This window comes from Erpetoichthys calabaricus, chromosome 3 (genome assembly GCF_900747795.2).
Source record: "Erpetoichthys calabaricus chromosome 3, fErpCal1.3, whole genome shotgun sequence".
In the NCBI taxonomy this organism is placed as follows: Eukaryota; Metazoa; Chordata; class Cladistia; order Polypteriformes; family Polypteridae; genus Erpetoichthys; species Erpetoichthys calabaricus.
In genome coordinates this window covers 219480789-219505677 of record NC_041396.2, presented here as the reverse complement: position 1 = coordinate 219505677, position 24889 = coordinate 219480789, and the positions used below count along the sequence as shown (strand labels likewise).

The following is a 24889-nucleotide window of genomic DNA, read 5'->3' as shown; positions in this document are numbered from 1 at the left end:
GCTGCTGTACAGGCTTTTAAATGTTCAAAGCAACGCACAAGATGCAGATCGTGTGGCACGGCAGCAGCAGCAGCAATCCAGCAGCAGATCGAGCAAAGAGGAGGTAAAAAAAAAACTGTATTTGTTTCCCATTGTATCACCATTTAAGAGGGGGTTTCGGAGGAGCGACCGCGTCTCCTTGAGGTGTGTTCAGCCCCCCTTTTCACAACGCGAGTGGCAGACTGGCTGCAACTGGGGGTTGGGCACCAAAGGCGCCATTGGGGCTTGCCCCCCTAGTAATAAAATAAAATATAAAGAGAACAGCAAGCATCAAGCTCTAGTTCTTTTTTATTTAATTTTGGTTTGTCTAATTTTTTAAGAAGCAAAATACACCTTAAAAAGATTGTGTGGACATTTGAATTTTAGTCTATTAAACAGGTTATCTTTTAGATATGTCTGCATAAAATGTAAAGCAGCTGTTTTCATATCATTGTATCCTCAGGAAATAGCTTGGCTCCTAGTTGACTAAAGTTGTTGAAATATGGCACACTTATTCTTCAAGGAAGCTTGTCAGGAAGGTTCAGTCTTCATTGAGCTATCTCAAATAGTGCTCACTGCACAAATCTGTTGAAATTTGTAAAAACTGATTAAAAAACATTGGTATACATTTGACATGGTCTATCTTAAAGATAAATATTCTCAGATACTGATTAGATAGATAGATCATTTACTATTTCAAATTTACCTCAGATTACTTCAACTTGTACATTTTCCTCTTTTACATGTCTGTTAGCTGCTTCTGATGCAAAACAAATCCCAAGTACAAGTTACAGAAATGGCAGCAGAGCTGCAGGCAGGCAGACTTTTACATAGATTTTAATTCTCCATTAAGCAGTTCTTTCAAAGGTTTTGTGTTTAAGATGTAAGCCACCCAACAACGAACAGTCAACAATAGGTAAATATCCATCCATCCATCCATTTTCCAACCCGCTGAATCCGAACACAGGGTCACGGGGGTCTGCTGGAGCCAATCCCAGCCAACACAGGGCACAAGGCAGGAACCAATCCTGGGCAGGGTGCCAACCCACCGCGGTAGGTAAATATCATTTTATGCAATTCTTTCATTACTTGACTGTCTATTTCAGCCACCACAAGCACACTTTGTTTTTAACTATGTCAAATTGTAAAATGCTATTATCCATCCATCCATCCATCCATTGTCTCCCGCTTATCCGAGGTCGGGTCGCGGGGGCAGCAGCTTGAGCAGAGATGCCCAGACTTCCCTCTCCCCGGCCACTTCTTCTAGCTCTTCCAGGAGAATCCCAAGGCGTTCCCAGGCCAGTCGAGAGACATAGTCCCTCCAGCGTGTCCTGGGTCTTCCCCGGGGCCTCCTCCCGGTTGGACGTGCCCAGAACACCTCACCAGGGAGGCGTCCAGGAGGCATCCTGATCAGATGCCCGAGCCACCTCATCTGACTCCTCTCGATGCGGAGGAGCAGCGGCTCTACTCTGAGCCCCTCCCGGATGACTGAGCTTCTCACCCTATCTTTAAGGGAAAGCCCAGACACCCTGCGGAGGAAACTCATTTCAGCCGCTTGTATTCGCGATCTCGTTCTTTCGGTCACTAACCATAGCTCATGACCATAGGTGAGGGTAGGAACATAGATCGACTGGTAAATTGAGAGCTTCGCCTTGCGGCTCAGCTCCTTTTTCACCACGACAGACCGATGCAATGCCCGCATTACTGCGGATGCCGCACCGATCCGCCTGTCGATCTCACGCTCCATTCTTCCCTCACTCGTGAACAAGACCCCGAGATACTTGAACTCCTCCACTTGGGGCAGGATCTCGCTACCAACCCTGAGAGGGCACTCCACCCTTTTCCGGCTGAGGACCATGGTCTCGGATTTGGAGGTGCTGATTCTCATCCCAGCCGCGTCACACTCGGCTGCGAACCGATCCAGAGAGAGCTGAAGATCACGGCCTGATGAAGCAAACAGGACAACATCATCTGCAAAAAGCAGTGACCCAATCCTGAGCCCACCAAACCGGACCCCCTCAACACCCTGGCTGCGCCTAGAAATTCTGTCCATAAAAGTTATGAACAGAATCGGTGACAAAGGGCAGCCCTGGCGGAGTCCAACTCTCACTGGAAACGGGTTCGACTTACTGCCGGCAATGCGGACCAAGCTCTGGCACCGATCGTACAGGGACTGAACAGCCCTTATCAGGGGGGCCGGTACCCCATACTCTCGGAGTACCCCCCACAGGATTCCCCGAGGGACACGGTCGAATGCCTTTTCTAAGTCCACAAAACACATGTAGACTGGTTGGGCAAACTCCCATGCACCCTCCAGGACCCTGCTAAGGGTATAGAGCTGGTCCACTGTTCCGCGACCAGGACGAAAACCACACTGTTCCTCCTGAATCCGAGGCTCGACTATCCGACGGACCCTCCTCTCCAGGACCCCTGAATAGACTTTTCCAGGGAGGCTGAGGAGTGTGATCCCTCTGTAGTTGGAACACACCCTCCGATCCCCCTTCTTAAAGAGGGGGACCACCACCCCGGTCTGCCAATCCAGAGGCACTGTCCCTGATGTCCATGCGATGTTGCAGAGGCGTGTCAGCCAAGACAGTCCTACAACATCCAGAGCCTTGAGGAACTCCGGGCGTATCTCATCCACCCCCGGGGCCCTGCCACCAAAGAGTTTTTTGACCACCTCGGTGACCTCAGTCCCAGAGATGGGGGAGCCCACCTCTGAGTCCCCAGGCACTGCTTCCTCATTGGAAGGCATGTTAATGGGATTGAGGAGGTCTTCGAAGTATTCCCCCCACCGACCCACAACGTCCCGAGTCGAGGTCAGCAGCGCACCATCCCCACCATATACAGTGTTGACACTGCACTGCTTCCCCTTCCTGAGACGCCGGATGGTGGACCAGAATCTCCTCGAAGCCGTCCGAAAGTCATTCTCCATGGCCTCCCCAAACTCCTCCCACACCCGAGTTTTTGCCTCAGCAACCACCAAAGCCGCATTCCACTTGGCCTGCCGGTACCTATCAGCTGCCTCCGGGGTCCCACAGGACAAAAGGGTCCTGTAGGACTCCTTCTTCAGCTTGACGGCATCCTTCACCGCCGGTGTCCACCAGCGGTTTCGGGGATTGCCGCCACGACAGGCACCGACCACCTTACGGCCACAGCTCCGGTCAGCTGCCTCAACAATAGAGGCACGGAACATGGCCCATTCGGACTCAATGTCCCCCACCTCCCTCGGGATGTGGTCGAAGTTCTGCCGGAGGTGGGAGTTGAAGCTACTTCTGACAGGGGGCTCTGCCAGACGTTCCCAGCAGACCCTCACAACACGTTTGGGCCTACCACGCCTGACCGGCATCCTCCCCCACCATCGAAGCCAACTCACCACCAGGTGGTGATCAGTTGACAGCTCCGCCCCTCTCTTCACCCAAGTGTCCAAGACATGTGGCCGCAAGTCCGACGACACGACCACAAAGTCGATCATCGAACTGAGGCCTAGGGTGTCCTGGTGCCAAGTGCACATATGAACACCCCTATGCTTGAACATGGTGTTCGTTATGGACAATCCGTGACGAGCACAGAAGTCCAATAACAAAACACCGCTCGGGTTCAGATCAGGGGGCCATTCCTCCCAATCACGCCCTTCCAGGTCTCACTGTCATTGCCCACGTGAGCATTGAAGTCTCCCAGCAGAACGAGGGAGTCCCCAGAAGGTATGCCCTCTAGCACCCCCTCCAGGGACTCCAAAAAGGGTGGGTACTCCGAACTGCTGTTCGGTGCATACGCACAAACAACAGTTAGGACCCATCCCCCCACCCGAAGGCGAATGCTATTAAAATACATATATTTTATGCAGCCTATTGATGTGTGCAGTTATATATTCTATTATCATTATTATTTTAGAATTTTGTTACAATAATAGGCAATAAATAAAACATGATAGAAAAGAACAAGTAAAAGTAAAAAACAAAAAAAAAATACCTGAGTGTTACGTCATGTATATGTTTCTAACTTCCATCCATCCGTCATCCAACCCGCTATATCCTAACTACAGGGTCACGGGGGTCTGCTGGAGCCAATCCCAGCCAACACAGGGCGCAAGGCAGAAAACAAACCCCAGGCAGGACACACACACACCAAGCACACACTAGGGACAATTTAGAATGGCCAATGCACCTAACCTGCATGTCTTTGGACTGTGGGAGGAAACCGGAGCACCCAGAGGAAACCCACACAGACATGGGGAGAATATGCAAACTCCACGCAGAGAGGACCCGGGAAGCGAACCCAGGCCTCCTTACTGTGAGGCAGCAGCGTTATCCACTGTGCCACCATGTCGCCCTGTTTCTAGCTTGTTGAATTATTTATTTATTTATTTATTTATTTTTAATCAATAAGTGCACTTACTCGTGGCACAGTGGCCTCTTACCTCTAGATTCCTGCGTTCACATCTTGGCCTTTACAGTTCCATTGCATTGTTTGCATGTCCTTTGCCCTGTTTACAAGTGTTTTTCCACGAGTAGTCTGGTTTCTGTTTTTCTTCCAAGGTCCCAAAGACATACAAGTTAAGTTATTGGGACACTCTTAATGTAGGTGCGTCTGGGTTGTCTGTGATGGTGCCCTGTGATGGACTGGCTCGTTGTCCAGCATTGGTTCCATTGTTGCTTCTGGAAAAGGCACTACTCCAAAACCAAAAACCACTGGATAAGTGAATTAGGAAAAGAAAAGATGCATATATATAAAATATTGCTAATGTGTTCGGTGTTGTTCAGTTCATTTTTTTTGCCTTTCACTGTGTTCATTTAATTATTATAGTTTAACTTTCTTGGGGGGAAAAAAAGTTTTTTGACAAATAAATTAAAAATATTACTTCCACTCTTTAATTTGACCCATGTACACTTAAAATTGAATGATTGGTTTGTTCCCCTTTTTATCATTTCTAACAATTAGTTTTGAGGACAAAAAAATTGGATTTAACTCAATTAACTTTCCCTTGAAATGTGTGGTGAGTAATGACACCAAGAATGGAGTTGTGTGGTATTGTAAGCCTAAGGCTCCACTATGGATATCAGCATTAATGTTTAATTTCACATCACAGGTGGAAAAAACACACACAAGTCTTCCCAGTAGATCCTTAAATGCCTTTAATGTAAGTGTTTCTTTTCTCAATATGCTCTGTTCATAAAGATCATATTGAAACAATAATATGGGCTTTCACATCAGCACACCATTTCACGATAAAATAATCTCTGCCTTTCTGTTTATTTTTTAACTAGATGATGAAAAAGAAAAGACTTTTCAGCCAAGTGGGAACATTTACACTGCTGTGCATATCCTGGAGAACAATAGTATTATTTTTATCTCCTTAGTTTCTCTAAACACAACTTGCATTAAACCTTTGAAACTGAAAATTCTAGTTGCATGTACTTTATTTTCTCAGGCCTTTACTAGTTAATAATAATCTGTGCCCAGACTGCAGAATGGTACAGGGGGTAGCAGTGCCCCTTTACATCTACTGGAATTTGAGGGTCTGCTTTTCAGGTTATCAACTATATAATACAATACTAGGGTCTGTGTGTGTGTGTGTGTGCGTGTGCGTGTGTGTGTGTGTGTGTGTGTGCGTTCTGTCCCGTCAGCAATCAGACTGGTCAGTATGGCTTTGGTGAAGCAATCGAAAGAGGAAGTGTGAGGAGAAAAGCCATAGGAAGCACACTGAGAGAGACTCTTCCAAAAGCAGGAAGTATAAAAGCAGACGGGAGGCAAGAAAGGTGTCTCGAAAATAATGACAGTCAGATAGACTAGCTTTGCAGGAACATGCTCAAGGGAGAGAGACGTTCAGATCCATGAGGACACTGAAGAAAGGGGCTGAAGGTACATATGAGGCAAAAGATTGCAAATGTTTTTAAATAATTCTATTATCTGTTATTGACAGGTAGCATGGCTAAACACAGAACTATGATAACAGGGCCAGATACACAAAAATGTTGCTTTAATGAAATGAATAAAAAAAGAAGAAAGGAGAAAGTTAAAGTACAAAGCAAATATAACAGAAAGCTAAAGCTTACTTCTTGTAGAGCGCATCCAGTTGCCAAATGCCACCTTACAGTACCACAGAACACTCCGTTAACCATACCTGCTCACACTATCTTTCTCTCTCTGACTCTGTCTAGCCTGGATGCTGTTCCTGCCACCAGTGAGCTTTTGCCGTAAGTCACTCCACATCCAAAGGATCACTGGGAGGAAGTGAGAATGTAAGATTGTAAAAAAAAAATAAATGGAATACATCAATATTTGTTTTAAGATTGTGTTAATTTTTCATGGTTGAAAATAGTTTTCTTTTCAAGTCCTTTGTTTTTTTCTAAGATATTCATACTACTATAACAAAGTGAGCAGAGGAAGAGATGGATTAGAACATAAAGATATTGTCAAGGAACAAACCAAGAACTCAGTTCTAATGTTCATCTCAACCAAAGTCAGGAAACGGGGCTTGATATTTCTAAACTGGATTTCTTTAAATGGACAAGCACAGTAAAGGGTTATGATCCACAATCATCTGCTATTAATGTCACGTACGGTGACTTTCAGGGGAGTGGCCTAGCAACTGGGTCCATTGGCCTAGCAACCACAGACTATAATGGCAGCACTCATAGGAAAATCAAAATGACCTTGTGGGAATACTGAAAACATCTCTCTATTATAAATAAAAATGTTGTGACGAGACGTGATCTTTTGAAGAGAGACAGAGAAACACTTTCATGTCCCGTGAGACGGACAAGTCACGTCATACTTACAACCTTTGGAAGCAAGTCCTGTGATAAACATGCAGAACAGGTTAGAGATAATGGAAGTAGGAAAATTTGAAAGTCTTCAAAAAATTTGAGTAAAGATTGCTTTAGTGCAAACAAATGGAAAATATTACTTGGTGAAATAACGGAACAGCGAAAAGAGATCTTATAGTGTTTGAGGATGTCTGGGGGACAAGAGAGACAAGGCTCAAAAGGACAGGTGCTGTACAAGCTTTTAAATGTTCCGCACAAAATGCAGATCACGCGGCACGACAACAGCAGCAAGCCAGCAGCTGATCGAGCAAAGAAGAGGTTAAAAAAAATGTATTTGTTTCCCATTGTATCACCGTTTAAGAGGGGTTTCGGAGGAGTGGCCGTGTCTCCTTGGGGTGCATTCAGCCCACCTCTTCACAATGGTGCCTGGCGCTGGTGGGGGGGAAGGGGTTGGCAAGCAAAGCGAGCAGGGGGCAAAGCCCCCTAGTAGTGCTAAAATAAAACATTATCTCTAAAAGTAAGGTAGAAGAGATTCCTTATATTCAAAATTAGATTCCTTATATTCAAAATTTAGAAACATATAAACAGTCCAAAATAAATACAAATTTAGCCAAACAATTTTGAAGGTTATTCTTTTTAGTTTCATTATTATTTTGTTGCTTTGTTTTTTACTCATTTTTATCATTATTTCAAAACACAATATTATTTTCTGTATGGGTACCACTTTTTACTTGTTTGGTCGCTTAGAGGCAAGTATCCATTGCTACTCTCCGTATTCCAGTCAGTCACGTTGTGTAAAATCATCAGCCTAACACCATTCAAACCAGCGCTGTGTGTTAGACATCATGCAGGTTTTTGGATACAATATTAATTTCTGTTTGACATTTTGGTTCTGGATTTTCTGGTTAGGGATTTCCTACATTTGGGTTTTATTTCACGATTTTGGTTATTTCTGCATGATAATCAGTTTTCCCTCTTGAGTTTGGTACTTGATTTTTCTCTCCTGGTCCTTTTTTATTATCTGGGAGAACTGCCAATTTTGCATCTGTGGCAAATCAATTTGCACATGTAAGTATTATAAATATTGTTTCTCATGTGTATTTTCATTGTTATATTTAGAATACTTTCAGATTCATTTGTTTGGGCTTTTAGGGGAGCTTTGGGATATATTCAAAAACAATATAAAATCTACTTATTTTCCATTTAGGAAAGGATTCTTAGACTGAGGTTTTTAACTTTTGGCATTGTTTTTAGACTTTGATATTTGCATGTTTTCTTGTGTAATGACTTCTGCCTGGCCACATGACTGTTTCTATGAAATACATCTAAATAAGCCATTCATTTACTAATCTTACTGTCTTGAAATTAAACCTCTTTGTTGGCAATAACAGTGCTTTAACCCAACAAAAACACCAAACTAGAGAAGGAAGCCCTTAGGAAAAGAGATTTTTACCATAGTGTGGATCATTTGCAGACATCAGGCCTAATTTTAGCATCTGGGCAAATCCAATCTTGAAATGATATCAGAAAAGGGGCATGACATTACTGATTGGGTTACCAAGGAATCTACAACAGAATCTCCAACTATAATCACTAAATAAGATTGATGGATGCCCATCATGTTTGCTAATCATATGCTTCTCTCACAGTGACTGCCTACTTGTCCCCTATATGATACACAAATATACAGGATATAACAGCCATATCTCTGTCACAGTAATGGACAATGGCAGACCACAAGGGGAAGAAACAAGGAAAGAGAGATGAAGTCAAGGGCAAGACATTCAAAGATCAAAACCTAATATGTAACCCAAGAACAAATGTCAAAAGGCATTGTTAGAAGTTATCATACCAAAAGAAATAATTGGATTTTAAGTGCAAAATGCTGAATGAATTATGCACAAACTTGAATGCTGAGTTCTATGTAGCACAGACTTAAATAACATCACACAGAAGATGTCATATGATGTGACTTCCAGGGGTGTACCCATAGTGTTTTATCAACAAGTACACAAAATGGTGACACAGAAATACAAAATCATAGCAATAAAATAAATTTACACATCCAAAATCATAAGTAAGGAATGAACCAAAAGTGAAACTTAAATCTATATGAAGTAGGGTTTTGGAGAAAAATGTACAAGGCTCAGGAAAAAAAATATTTTTCGAAGACAAAATTAACAAAAAAACACACAACCTTGCTGCAGTATTATTTAAAAATAAGTGCATCACATCAAGTGCAGAAGCTATTGTTTTTGTTCCTTCTTGTTATACCATTTAATAAACCTTCAGCATAAAGTGGCATAGACATTACCTGAATTGTTGCTGAATAACTAATTTCTCCAAAAAAAGAAATATTGCTATGTGTCTTTAAGACTATGATGAAAGAACTGTAACTAGACGGTTTCTTGACAAACTTACTAAAACCCATGGGCTTGCTTGGGCGTTGGATTTTGTATTTATGGAGTGCAAAGCAATGTCTTGAGAGAAAGTCTTAAAACATGGGCTTTTAGGGTGCAGCAGTTTCTGAAGCCTTGGCTTTGTTCATTTGGTTGTGTTTATGCATTGTGCTCCTCTTCAGAAAAACACAGCTATCCATGGTTTAGACCTTGATTGACAAGAAAACAAAACAAGAGATTAGATGGATCTCTGTTTAACCAGGCACAAATCCCTCTGAAATGCAGCATAACTATTTAACATGTGTGAACCGTTCAGAGATTCCATGCAGGCAAAATCTTGTTATAGCACCAGATTTCTGAGCATAAAGTCATGTCGGGCAGAGGCAGGGCAGACTCTTCTGGTAATTCATATACTGACAGCTGCAGAAGGCATTCCCATGGCTGGAAGAACAGAATGCAAATTGGTCATTTATAAACCATCAGTATCTGTGCTAGTGACAAGAGCTATTGGCACTGACACCTGTGACTGCTGTGTTTTATTCCAGTTTGATTTTGTATGTTAGTTCCTATTAATATACACAATTTTCTGCTAAGAGTCTGTCCAAGCCAGAACTTCCATTCATAGAATATTGATCTAAATTGATGTGTGTGTTTTAAATAAGTTAGTCAGTCATTCTATTGTTTGAATGGTTTGGAAACTTCATTGTGTATTCTTCACACACTGGGAACAGATTGTGTTTGCCTTCCAACTCCTTAGCTACTGTCTACATGAAGACGTATTTGTTTAATCCAGATTTCAGGAAGCTCATTTTGTCTCCTTTTTTCCACTTCATTTCTCACTCTTTTTGATTAAACTAACACAAATAAAAAAAATCATTTACAGTTTGAAAGACGATTGTGTGTATTTAACTGTTGCTTAGCAGTCTGACATTTATAGTGATTAGACAAAGGTTAGGAAGTGAGTGTAAAGGCCTGGCAGAGTTTCCCCAAACTGTTGGTTGGCAGCACAGGACATTTCTGTGGTATGGTGGCAGCCCTGTGCCTTGTTTTGAAAAGCAAAGGAGGTCAGGGACACTAAAGGGTCCTTTGCCAGTTTAACAAGTATTGGAGCTCAGGAATGCATTAATATCTGAGGTTGCAAAAGGAGGCTTTGGGAAGATGGCCTTGGCAGTTACTATAGACTTATTCTACAGGTATAGTAACACCTGGCTGGGGTATAAAGCTGCTTTAGCAAATGAGACAAACACTCCAATGGCATGGGGAAGATAAATGAGAGCAGAGAGAGAGAGAGAAAGGAGCAAAAAAGAGAAAGCTATTTTGTGTTTGTTTGATAAATTTGTAAATAGGAAAGAGGAAGAGCAACCCCACTAGATACACAAAGGCTCAATGTCATTTAGTAAGCTTCATAGAAGTTTCAGTTTGTTATTTTGGTACTTTGTGTTCACCCTACTGCTGTATAAAAATACAAAAAGAATAAAACATTATTTTTTTGGTCTCTGAAAAAATATATATATATATATATATATATATATATATATATATATATATATATTGTGACAATAGAGGCACTGTCGACCCCTTGAACCCTCAGACCAAACGTCAGACACCAGATAAAAGTCCAAATATAATATTTATTAGGACAATAATGTGCACAAAGCACACTCCACTCCACTATACTTATCAACAATAACAAATAAACAATCCTCCAATCTCCGAGACGCTTAGCTACCTTGCCTCCCAACTCAGCTCGTCCGTCTGGGATTTCTCACAGTCCTTTATAGTCCTCGACCCAGAAGTGCTTCTGAGCCCTCAGTCCATGTGATTATGCAGCACTTCCGGGTCAGGTAAAAACTTCTCGTTTTTCTTCAGTCCGGAAGTATATAATTTCTTCTGTTCCCGGGCTATACGGAAAATATAAATCTCTGGGCCTCCCTGCAGCGACTCCTGGTGGCCCCCATGGTATCCAGCAGGGCTGTGCATTAAAACTCCACCGTCCATGAGGCCCTGCTGGAATTCAGGGCACCTCCATGTTGCAGGGAGGGCTCCATCTGGCGGCCCGGGGGTATTGGCCGGGATGAACGGCCGGCCATATCCCACTATATATATATATATATATATATATATATATATATATATATATATATATATGTGTGTGTGTGTGTGTGTGTGTGTGTGTGTGTGTGTGTATTTTCACAGTATGCTTAGCTGTCAAGTGTTGTCAAAGACAGCGGTGGAGGAGATAGAGGAGTTTTGTATGATTCCTATTTCAAAACAGGAGTCCACTCTGTTAGCTTGTGAGACTCTTAAAGTACCAGTGTGGATAATGACTGTCACAATGCTGAATGCCAAACGTGTTGAAACTATATGGTGGCTACAAGAGTTCCCACTTGGGACATCTGGAGCCTTGCTGCATATTATAGAGGACACATTGTGTTAGGAGCCACAAAGAATATCTGTCCTTTTAACTGTAGGCTGAAGAGATATGTAGGACTGCTAGAAGGGGCTGCAGGAACATAGACTAGGACTTACAAGAACAATAGGCTTCTTCCTCAAATACACTGCAACTACCAGTGTCGTCTGCTGACAATAATATGTTTTTCCAGTAATCTTCTGACACTGGTTTTGGTGTGTATTTGAGGAATAAGCCAAGTGAGAACCCATAAGGCACTCTGATGTACTTAACCTCCTAGTGCAGTTGTCCATCTGAGGCTTTCATTTTCTGTCATGGTTAGATCTAGTTTGCCCTCTTTTCTCAAAATAGTAATAGACATCTTTGTATGAAATCTTTATATGAAATAAACCTCCATTCTGCAAAAAAAAAAAAAAAAAACACAAAAAAACAACAACCAATAGACTGACATGTTTGTTGAGAAAGCTGTTTCACCTTAGCCATTTTTGAACCCACACTTTCGGAATACTAGTACATTGCAACTCAACTGAATAGAACAACGGGTTTTAACAGTATTAATGTAATACGAAGGTTTCTATAATAATGACCAAGCTTAGGAAGTTTCCATTAAAATCCTGAAGGAATGGCTGGTGAAAACATGGATTTGCATTTATACACATATAAATTGTAACAACAGAACAATGTTGATTAGTTGCATCAGTCTTGGGATTAGTCACCAACAGTATGAGATGGCATTCCATTATGACTCTTTTTATAATAGAGAGATAGATAGATAGAGAGAGAGAGTTCTCTGACTCTTGCTTGTGCTTTGACTATATTTTTACTCAGCCTTATTTTGAAACTTTTATCTGATAGTTAATTCTCTAACCTATTTCCTCTGGGCACTTTCACTCTTCGCCTAAGTGTCTATTACAGTTCATGTTTCATGGTTGTTGACACAAGGCCTGCAGATTGCTGGCTGCTCTTGGTGGCAGTAGATTAGATGAAGACCAGGCCTCCTGACCTTTGGGGATCACACTAAAATTGAGGATATTGCCATAATGCGCTGCCGCCTTGTGGTTCCAGTCATTACTGCAATACCATATATAGTCTGCCACCATTCTAATATCATAAATACTTTTGCAGAGTCAGGTGTGCAGGAGACTGTTTTCATTATCCACCTTATAATATAGACGGCATATGTATGGAAATACTGCAGGCAAAAATAATTGCTTTAGAGAAACGAAAAGTGTTTATTTAAATTGTTTCCATCTAAATGCAAATGTTCACCTTTCCATCACTGCTCAGTGAAATATAATGATTACTTTTTATAAACACACACACACACACACCATTTATAGACTTGCATTGGTAAGGTGGAGGAACCAGAATTGGGTTGAAATAACCAGAAACTATGCACCTTCAGCATCCTAAATCATCTTTACATTTTTTTTTTGGATGTGGATAACCTTGAAATGGAAATATGCCAGTACACAATGAACAAATATGAATTGAAAACCTTTAACAATACATGAATATGGTCATGTAGCACTGGAGTGATGGTGAATGGTTCATTACCTTTGATTCACATGTATGATTGCTTTTTGATGCTGTTGACCATGAATAAGACAACATCACATTAATAGATTCAGCAATCCTCAGTATTGCAGAATAATAATAATGTAATATAATTATAGTCTACTAATAGTAGAAATCCAAGATGGAATAAGGGACTCTGTATAGAAGCTCATTGATTTGGTCACAGTAGTGCACAAGGCATGGTTCACTAGATGAAGGCACAGATCTAAGAACATTAGAAATTTGACAAACAAGAGGAAACCATTCAGGTGATGAAGCTCATTTGTTTAGTTAATGGCTAACCTGCCCCAGTTTCTCATCCAGATAGTTCTTTAAGGCTGTAAAGGTTTCTGTTTCAACTATATATCCTGGTAGCTTTATTAATATTCACACAACTTTTAGAGTAAAGAAGTGCTTCCTGGCTCCAGTCCTTAATGTACTTCCCCTTAAATTTACACTGGAGTAACATGGTTCACCATTTACTCTAAAGAATTAGTCTGGATCTACTTATTCAGAATTCTTTATCCAGAATTAATCTGGATCACGCAGTCCCCTCTGCTTGACACTAAACTGGCCAAGTCTATCAGATTACAATATGCCTTTGCAAAGTTATTCTTTTTGTCACAAGTTGTCCCCCTTTTTGGAAACATATTGACTCCGACTCCAGCTCCAATTCCTGAGTTTATTGTACCACCAAATCTGACTCTAATTTAAGCCTCTATACAATATTGGTCAAAAGGTTGGGGTCGCCCAGAAATATTCATGTCTTTGATAGAATGTGATACGTTTTTAATCAAGACACCTGATTGATTTAAATTTAAATTGATTTAAAAAATAGCCATGTGACTCATTTTTAATTTGTTATTCACATATGGCTACAAAGCCCCATTTTCAGCAGCAGTTTCTTCAGTGATCTAAACTAAACTCTCTTAGCTTATCATGTGTTAATGCTAACTGGTTTAATTACATTAGCACCAATGAAGCCTCTTACTCTTGTGTTATAAGGTGCTGGCATTCCTAAAGTTCAGTTCTGGGTTAAAAAATGAACAAAATAAAACAGCTTTATCAAGAAACATTTCAGGCTATTTATTTTTTTGCAGAATGAAGTTTATTCCATTTGACAGATTACCAAGAAACTGCAGATTTCATGCGAGGATGTATACTGCTCACTTGGGAGAAGAAGGTGAACTAGATCTTACTAGTACAGAAAAAGAGGGGGAAAGGCCAAGATGGTCAACTGCATCAACAACATCAGAAACAAATGCTTTACAAATCCTCAGTTGTCTTGTTCACTAAATATACACCAGATACACAGCAAATACCAGTGTTGTTTGCAATAAAGAAAAGACGACTCCAAGATACTGACCATAATATAATTGGCTTTTCAATGAAGGTCTGCCTCTGAGGCCAGCATCCCAGAATTGTTTTTTTTCCCTATTGCAGATGACACTAGTATTTGACATATATTTAACAAATACTCTAAAAAATACAGTGATAGACTGGGACGTTGTGGTCATGAGGCAGTGACGCAGACATGAGCCATCACCTCCAGCAAAACCACTGTAGTGGTTGGCATTAAGGTTATTTCAGTCCAAGGCAGTGATTGTTACCCCAACTAATAAGCAAAGACATTAAACTAATAAATGTGACTTCCTCCCATTAAATTTTATCTGCTTAGAGTATGGTACTACAGTATTTGGCTCTTACTAAAAAACACATAGAAGATCAGTTTGTATACATGTGCAAGGGAGAACTCAAATCAATGAGCAGGCAAAAAGGAAAGCAAAACCTTGTGCCTCTCATTCTGGCCTCTGTTCTTCCCACCAGTGATCTTTTGCCATGCTCACTTCCTGACTTCTATGCAAACCTCTACATTTTTTATTCATAGTTTTTTTGAATATTATGATGTTTTTGTTTCATTTTCCTTTCCTTAATAATTTTGTGGATTTTTTGCATGGATGCTGCCATTGTCATGATCAGATTTTATTTTTGTGATATATTTTACCATCTTCTACACCACTTTGAGGTTTTCCTATTGCCGACAATGTTGGGTCCATCGTCAGGGCCCTGTCCCCGCATTTCTAGGAACATTACTGATGAGGTTACAACCTCTAGTTCACTGCCACTTTGAGATAAATGGTCAGCTCGGAACTGATTTCCTTTGCCAATCTGCAGATTCAGTACTTTAAAAGCAAAATCCAAAATTTTTCTTTCTCAAACTAGTATCTCTAATTGACAATCTTTTCTTAGTGTCTCTCTTGGTTTTGACTTTGATTCTTGCCTTTCATTTGATTTCAGTCACTTTTTTTTCTTTTTATTCATTTTTTTGTGCTGGTTTTTATACTTCACCTTAGTTCACCTTAGTTTCAACTTAAAAGTATTTAAAAACACTAAAGTAGAGCTGTAAAATCACTTTATTCACTGTCAGCACTAGTATTCAGTTGTGCTGTTTTATCTGTATATAGCTGGAGATTTAAAATAAATTGAACATGAAAAACGGACGTTCCTATAACAAAGCATGTCTGTGGGTGGGTTTATGTGTCTGCAAGCTAATACATGTTCCACATTATGTTTATGTATACAAGTTAATCTGTGTAAGTCATAGTCCATGTTTGTTTGAATGCATCAAATTAACACATCTGTATTGTTTGTACTATGGTATAGATCTGTACTTTTTAGTAAAGACGTTTAAAAATCATGGTATACTACAAGTAATATTCAAGTAAAACTAACAAGTAGTTGTAACAAAGTATGAAATAATCAAATGGCACAGTGGGCCACTGAGTCAAACTAAATTTACACCGCCTGTTACAGACTCAAATCAAATGTATATTTGTATTATATAATGGTAATAATTATATAGCACTACTCAAAATGGTAAATGCGGAGTGGACCTGGGATCGAACCCTCAACCTCTTGATTATGACACAGAAGTTCTTACCTCTGGCTCCAGACAAGCGGACATGAGTGGCTTGTGATTTTACACATTGACAGCGACATGTAAACTGAATAATTTCTTTTTCTTCAGTTATGTTCTTTAATAAAACTGCACTTGTTATACCTTTTGTGAAAATGTTTATTTGATATTTGGACTTCAGTCTTCATACATTACACACTTCACGTCAACATTTTGTCATTATTACTATAACATGAAAAATGTTTTTTAGTTATGTGTTCACTATTTATTGCCTCACATTTCCTATTATCCTACATTTACACAGATCATTGTAGACACAGAAAACACATGAGATGTATGTATTCCAAAGAACAATATATTATTTACTCTATACAATTCCAGAACCCTCACTCCCAGACAGCTTTGAGAATTTTGCGTCTGACTTCAGCTGCCTTGGTGGGGGATGGGATAGCTGGCTCCTTATGCTGATTGACACATTTGCAAAACAAAGATGCTGATGAGGAGGAGTGAGGGAATTTAAGGTTGCCTGGTGTTATATTACATTATCATAGGCTTCAGGGACTCTAGTGTTAGTGAAAAAGAATTTTTTCACGCTGACATTCAGTACAAGCACATGTACAATGCATTCACTTGTGCAGCGCTCACTCTGCATGCTGTGATGGACAGCCTGCGTTTCAGTCTGGCCGGGACGTCCCTCAACCAAGAGAAAGAGCATTTTTAGGGCAATACATCCCCCAGGACGCTAGATGGCAGCTCCCCTGGACGGAAATGGTTCCCCGGATTCCCGCAGGGCAGCATGGGACATGGACTCCAGTTCTTCAGCCCTGTTGGGTACCATAGGTGCCACCAGGGGGAGCTCACCAAGAACCAGGGGGCTATTATGGTGATGTTAACCCGGAAGTACTTAGGAGTCATGAGGATGGAAACCCGCAGTACTTCCGGGACACCTGAAGAAGACGTTTGACCCGGAGATGGAAAACATCCGGGTTATGGACTATAAAAAGATTATGGGAAACCCCAGCAGATCGAGCCGGAGTTGGGAGGGAGTGTGACGGAGCTGCAGGGAGTGGAGGATTGTATTATTGATTATTGATTTATTATTGGAAGAATTGTGGAGTGTGTGGTGCCTTGTGCACTTTATTGAAGAATATTAATAAAGAATTCTTCTTGGTGCTTTTAACGTGTGTCCTGGATGTCTGTCTGGTGGGTTCAATGGGCAACAGCGCCTCAAGCGTCCACAATGCATACCTGTATTAAGACATGATGCAAGGTGCAATGTGAATAATACACACTAAGCAGCAGTAAGCTAGAATGTAAAACATGTGCAATATTTAATTGATGCAGAGGTACAGGACATTTGCTTACCAAGCCAGTGAAGCTCTTACATTGATTCATATGATGGTACAGGACATACTTACTTAATTACCCAGTAAAGCCTGAGTAATGGAATAGGTTTTTCCTTTTCCTTTTTCTTGCCCCACAGTCAACAGTTTAGTTTGGCTAAGTAGAATCCTTTAGTGACCACAGCTGATATAGGTAGTGCTGCTGCTTTGCAGTAAGGAGGTTGTTGGTTCGCTTCCCCGGTCCTCCCTGTGTGTAGAGCGCTTTGAGTAGTGAGAAAACCACTATATAAATGTAAAGAATTATCTATCTATCTATCTATCTATCTATCTATCTATCTATCTATCTATCTATCTATCTATCTATCTATCTATCTATCTATCTATCTATCTATCTATCTATCTATCTATCTTACTATCTATCTATCTATCTATCTATCTATCTATCTATCTATCTATCTATCTATCTATCTATCTATCTATCTATCTATCTATCTATCTATCTATCTATCTATCTATCTACTTACTCACAGGTGGCGCAGTGGTAGTACTGCTGCTTTGCAGTAAGGAGATTGTGGGTTTGCTTCCCGGGGCCTCCCTGTGTAGAGAGCACTTTGAGTAGTGAGAAAAGCGCTATATAAATGTAAAGAATTATTATTAATTAATTATAGGTAGCAACTGAATGATAAAGCAGTGCCAGACAGTCTTACTGACAATGTAAAGGAAAAGATGAGAAGTAGAGCAGAACAAGAATGCAGTTGTGGCTAACTTGATTGATATGCAAGAGAAAGGAGGCAAGTGATTAAGTATGATGCAAAGGAGCTTCACAGAAAGAAATAGGAAGAGGATTAAAAAATAAAGAAATCATCCACTCTCAAGCTGGTGCACTATCTTCCTTTAGAAAATCGTCCTTTCCTAGCAAATCTGTGCACTCGTCTTCCTTTATGGAAATAGTGACATCCAGAGTTAGCCTTCCTAACCCTCTGAATGACTCCATTGTTTTTTTATACCAGCTTCCCAATGTGCATTTCATTTAATGCTCTATATGGTAATCACTGTGTAAGAACATTATATAATGATTACATCTCTTTTACAATTCTTGTATGTATTTCCTTTAAATAAATCAAAAATCTCTAAAGACCTTAAAAAACAAATTAGTTTTGCTTAAGTCCTTGATTTTGTTTTTCTAAATATGCTTCATATTTCTTAGTTAATGACTTTATTATAAACAGACTAGAATTTGCCCACACTTGTTCACTATAGCCAAGTGTCGTCTTTAGGACTTAATTTGATTGTACAATTCTTCAAAAAGATTTAGTTTTTAATTTCTAAGACAACATTAAATGGGATATATAACTAAAAGAATGAAGAAAAGGATTAAGTGCCCATTAATTTAGAGAAAAGAAGCTGGCAGGCGTTGAGAGAAGTCGTTTCATAGAATCTTGTTAGAATGCCCATAACCCCCCTACAATTTCCCACCACCTCCCATCTCTAACATTTTGTTGCATGTTGTGGACAGTTTCTTGCTGTGGGAAATGTGGAGGCAAAGCACCACTGAGCTGAACTCCCGCTAAGGCATTATTTTATCCTCACCTTTGAAATGATTTCCTGCTGGTCATTTGCCATGCCCTAATGTTTGTCTTATTGCTTGTCTCTTTCACAGGGAGCTGTTACTGTCTCTGGCTCTAGGCCAGGTGCTGTCACTCTTGATTTGTGGCATCGGCCTAACAAGCAAGTATTTAGCAGATGATTTTCAAGCCAACACTCCAGTTTTTCAAAGTTTTCTTAACTACATTCTCCTGTTCCTGGTGTACACTACAACGCTAGCAGTCAGACAAGGTAAGACCATATTTGCTAAAAAGCTGGGTCTACTGGGACACAGTCATATAAAATAAACTTAAGAAATATTTACGAAATGATTTTTCCTTTATGTCTTAACCCTTCACAACAGACTTCAAGCATCTATTGTTTGGTGATCGCATGCCATGAGGACTCCTTATTAAGACAGTGAACAGTACTTCTGAGGGTGAACTATGAGTCTTCCTGACTCTTTAAGCTAGTGCAGCGGTTCGCAAACTGTGGGGCATTAGGGGGCGCAAAGTAACAAAAAAGGGGGCATGAATGTTGCCATATGTGGCGTAATTTCTCTATTCCTAGGGAAATTTTAAACTTGTAGTTGTGTATCGGCAGCAAAAAATATAGGAATAAATTTTGTTAGGGTTTTCTAAAAAATGTTAGGGTGGCTCAATTAAAACTGTTATGAAAACTCAGGTCGCAAATACTTAAAGGTTGAGAAACGCTGAGCTAGTGTATTTTACTGTAGAACGTTTGATGAGAAGTCAGAGGATGTCCTCTGTCACTGCCTCATAATGGGCACAGTCAGATGATCACTGGGTGCAGGTGCAGACAGGCGTGAGGCAGACTTGCTGACTCTGAGCATGGGCTCAAATAGCAATTATGGATGTAACACTGAAAAATTTAGTTACTACTTGGGGTACAGCAAATACATTTAACATGTGTTGTACAAGGTATGGCATGTTGACAGAGTTTTGATTTGTACAGCCGACTCACAACTTCTAGCCCACTCATCATCTTTGTGGAGTTAGCATGCTGTCCCTTATCACCTCTTGGTATTTTAGTATTCTTTCCCCAACTTAAAAATGTGCAGGAAAAATTGATCAGAACTCTAAGCTGGCAATGTGGGAGTGTGTGAGTTTGAATGTGTGCAAGAGCATACCATAAGATAATTAGCTGTCCCATCCAGGGTGTATTCCAGCCTTACCCATAGTTGTAATACTTTAGACTTCAAATTCCTGAAACCTACTACAACTGTAAGAAGTGGAATAAGAAAAAGAATGGACGAAAGCATGATAAGACAGAGATACAGAGCAGTTGTGTTACAAGCAGTTGTAGTTACTGCTTGCTGGTATGTCGCAAGTCCAGGGATCTAGGTCGAAAAAGCAGCCTGTCTAGGCTGACGTACTATTTATAGGTTAGATTATTTGGTGGCTCTGAATTAACTTGGTACGAATGAAAATGCAGATATGTGTGTTAGTGTGCTCTGTGATGGACTGCGATCCCATTTATGTCATCCAGTCTGACATTATTGGGAAGATAAGCTCCACTATCCTGCATCCCTGTAATGGAATAAGTGAGTCAGGTAGTAGAAAACTCCGACAAAGTTGTCAACAAAATCTCAGAATACCTAATAAAGTACTGAAAGAAAAGCAGACTGATCAAGCTTTTTCTATCACTGAAAAGCACATTGTTTTCCTATAAAGAAAGTCAAGTCTACTGTGCTTTTCAATATCTTTAACTCTTCTCCACAATTTTTAAAGGGTAATCCATCATCAATCTAGATACTGAGATACTTATAACTAGTTAAATACTTGATAAGGGTTCCATTGAAGATGAGATCCATGCAGTGAAATTGTGTGAATGTAAAAAAAATTAAAGCCGATTTTAAGTCTATAAGAGGCTTTTGGAAAGCTTTTTGGAAAACTGGAGCAGATACTTAAAGATACATTTTCACTGTTTTTTTTAACTTGATACTGTACTAATGTCATTTATATATCATGCACAGAGAATGTTCCACAATATTGAGCCTTCAGGTACACCTTTATTATTTCAATAAACTTAGATAGTACCTTATTAGAAACAATCCATTGAGTCCTTTCACTTAGTGTCATCTACAGCAGAGAAAACATGACTCCAGGATGCTGACCATAATACGCTTTTACAATAATCCTCTGTCGTGTGTCTGTGTTCTTTTGCCAATTTTAACCTTTACTTTATATTTGCCAGTTTCAGTATGGCTTTTCCCTTGAAACCCTGCCTCTTAGGCCTGCATTCTGGGGTCATCTTTACTCTGTTGTATATGACACTGGTGTTTGCTGTGTATTTAAGGAAGAAGCCAGTGGATACTTACAGTATAAGGCAGATGTTTCCTCAAACTGTACACTCAGATGTTTTTATCCTCTTAAGCAGATGTGAATCTGGGCCTTATGCTTCTTATTATATCCAGTTTGACCTCTTTTCTCAAGACAGTAACAGACATCTTTTTAGTCTTTGGTTTCTTGCTAATCTTCCATATGGAATAACCTTCATTCTACAAAAAAAAATTATTAGATCGACATGCTTCTTGAGAAAGCCTGAACCCAGAACTGAGTTTTAAGAATGCCAGTACCTTGCTGTAGAAGGTTTCACTGGTGCTAATGCAATTTCATAGGTTTCTTTAATAACCAATTAGCATTTAAATGGCTAATTAAGAATAAGATAAGGGATTTTACCATTACGACTCTAAAGAAATGGCCGCTATAAATGGGGCTTTACAGCTTTATGTTATTAAAAAAATCAGTCATTAGAATAAGAGAAATAACTATTACCGCATTTATTTCCCTTCTCCATTTTTTATTTACAGTACCTATATATATTTCTTCCTTTCTTTTGTTTATTGTTGCCCTATTAAAAAGCCCTAAGCAATTCTCCTTTGGCAAAGCTGTCCTTCTCAGGGGTGGGGTTTGATTTGTCTTCAATTTTTTTTTTTGTTATAAATTGATCTATTTGTATGGAATGATTACAATAAAATTAATAAATAAAATTAAAAAAAAAAAAAAAAATCAGTCATTTCAAGTAGTATTATCCATTAGCCAGACTAGTAATGGGTGTATTTTTAAATCAATTAAATGGGGTTTTGATTAAAAAACATGTGAACTTATTTCAAAAACATGAAAACTTCTGAGGATGTCTAAACATTTGATGTATCTGTTACTGTATGCTGCTATCCAAACAATGTGGATAACTCCATATTTGAGTGCCAGTATGAGTAAATAGTTTATTCTTAGTTGGTGGAGCGACCAATAGAAGCTCAGGGTCTTTGAGTGGTACTTCCTCTGTACTGGGGGCTTGAGCTGAAATTGCTTTTATACACAGTGTAGCCCTCTCCCCAGTCCCCTCAGTGCTCCCTTAAATCAGTCCTCATAAGACTCCATTCCCATGGGTATGACAGGTTGTTGTCACAAGGCTGAAAATAATCCACATTACTTTACTCTTTTATGTTGTGTGTCAAACAAACTTCTACAACTGTACTATTTATTCATTAATTGTGTTTTGTCAACCTGTGTGAAATCTCTATTTTTTAAATCAAAATTCTAAATGCTATATATGTGTTGCTGATTTTGCTTCCCCCTTTAAATCTCTTTTTATTATAAAGAAAAAAGGAAATAAGCATTCCATTTTTAATTAAACCAAATAGGCTATAAAAAGTGTCTGGAGTGCATGCATTTGCTCTTTTCTTATCTATATACACATATTAAAAAGCCTGTAAATATTTTTTGTCATTGAATAAACACCTGAAATGTTGAGGAAAAACTTCATAGCAATATATTTGAAATTTTCTTGAGCATCAATGATTTTAATACACTTACATCACTGTTCACTGAGGCATTGTAATGCTCGAGACATCTGTACCTTTTAAGGGATTAAAAGCATTACATTTTGTAAGGTAAAAGTGCTCTTTTGAAGTGTAGGGCTTTTTACTGTAAGCTTGTATTCTAAGTGTTTTAAGTATTTATTACTTACATACACTAGATTCCCAGTTTCTTATGTGGAGAACACAAGAGCTTTTAGAGTAGAGTTTGCCAGTGACTGCTGGATGAGTTGTCTTTTTTTAGAAGTTGATATACCCATTAATCCTTCAAGCAGTTGTTGAACCTCCTTAACACAATTCAGCATCAAAACAGTCGGAGCCCATCCTGACAACCAGCCTGGAAAGGGGTGCCAGTCTATTATAGATTATGTTCTTTCACACACTGATTAGGTCAGTTTAGAATTAACAAATTAACATGAATAAAAAAGCAAAAATGGAGAACTAGGAGAATAACCTCAACTCATATAAATATTGAAAGAATGTCAACACCTTAAAAAGACTCTGACCGGGCTGGCGTCCTAAACCAGAAGAATTACTTTGCTTTAAATACAGTTCACTATAAATAGGTATTCAGTGTTTTTTCACATGCTGTTAAACAGTAATTGAAAATATAAACTTTCAAAGTGTAAATAAGAGAATGAAAACAAGACTTAAGAAAGGATCACACTCTCCGAAGACACCAACAAAAAATCAATTGTCAGCATCATTTCATGTTCACTTATTCATTCAGGTTACAGTGAGCCGATGTAATCTTTTGTTGTTTTTTTCACCGGTTCACAGGTGAGAAATCCCCTCTCCATTACAAGTCCTCACATGGAGAGGCTGATCGCAAACCTTGGGGCCTCCAAGTCAGAAACAAATACTTACTGAAAGTTCACTAAAGGGAATTTCCCCTTGCTCAGCTTAACAAGCTTTTGATTTCTGCTGCAACAGGTATTGTATAATATAGTATAACACAGTGTGGGTTCTTTCTGTTTCAACCTTGCTGCCCCCTTTCAACACTTGCATCTCCCCAGAGCCATCCCTCAAATTAAAGGTCTCGCCTTGTCTTTTCGCATCCTCATATATAGAGTCTGACCATCAACTCAGAGCTTCCAAGTCAGAAGCAAATACTTACTCAGCTTCACTAAAATCTATTTCCTTTGTTCAGTTGAGTTAGCTGGCCTCTTGCCTTGTGCATTGCACCTGGGATAACATCATATTATGTGGTAGGAGGCATGCGTTGTCCACACCCTGTTTCTTTGTCTCAGGCTTGCCGAAACCTCCTCCAGACACCCTCAGTTATATCCAAGTTTACTTGACTTTAGAGATGTTTTGCCAACAAAAAGAGTTAAATTTGTACCTTATACAGTAGAAAGACTGCTTTGAAAATAGATATTTGGAAGCTGAATGATATGAAGATTTGATTGGGAAAATGAGATTCACCACCTCAGGCATGAAAGTATAGTGAAACAATGTAAAACGGCACAATGAAAGCTGTAGTGAAAAGTAGTCAAAGGAAAGGTTAAAAATCACTAAGGATTCTAAGACTTGATAAAAAAGATAAAAAAATAGCTAAGTACTAGAGACAACAAAGGAGGCAAAGACCTTGTTTAAATGTATGCACTGATCTAAAGACAGCCAAGTAAATGTCTTTGCCAGGAAACAGCAAGCAGCATACATAGCAGAAGCCAAATACAAAGAGTGTTCTTTTATTGCACTGCATGTAGGTAAGTTTCAAACAACCTTAGAATAAGGATATGTCATTTATCACTGTCGTCATGTCATCTGTGTTATGGTTCTGCTTTATTTATTTTATATTTTTTTGTAAAATATTTTGCTTTATTCTGTAAATTAAAACATGTTCACTAATAAATTTTATTCATGTAATTTATTTTATTAAGTTTTCTGATTTCTCTTCCTTATTCTTTTTTTCTTGTTTTTGTTATTTATCTAGTCACTTATACATATATATATATATATATATACAGTAGAAGCCCACATTGCAGCTATATCTGACTTTAATTTAAAGCCTTTGATGTCTCAGAATGAACCTGAGACGTTTGCTCCT

The 24889-nt window shown here is 39.5% G+C and overlaps 1 protein-coding gene across 1 annotated transcript in view; it reads left to right on the top strand.

Annotated features, from left to right (window-relative positions):
* The window catches only part of slc35f1 (solute carrier family 35 member F1), a 411129-nt gene that overhangs the window by 197227 nt on the left and 189013 nt on the right, over window positions 1–24889 (top strand). The window contains exon 2 of the mRNA XM_028797802.2: window positions 19075–19250. Within this exon, the coding sequence (XP_028653635.1) occupies window positions 19075–19250 (176 nt within the window). The remainder of the gene's footprint in view (window positions 1–19074; window positions 19251–24889) is intronic.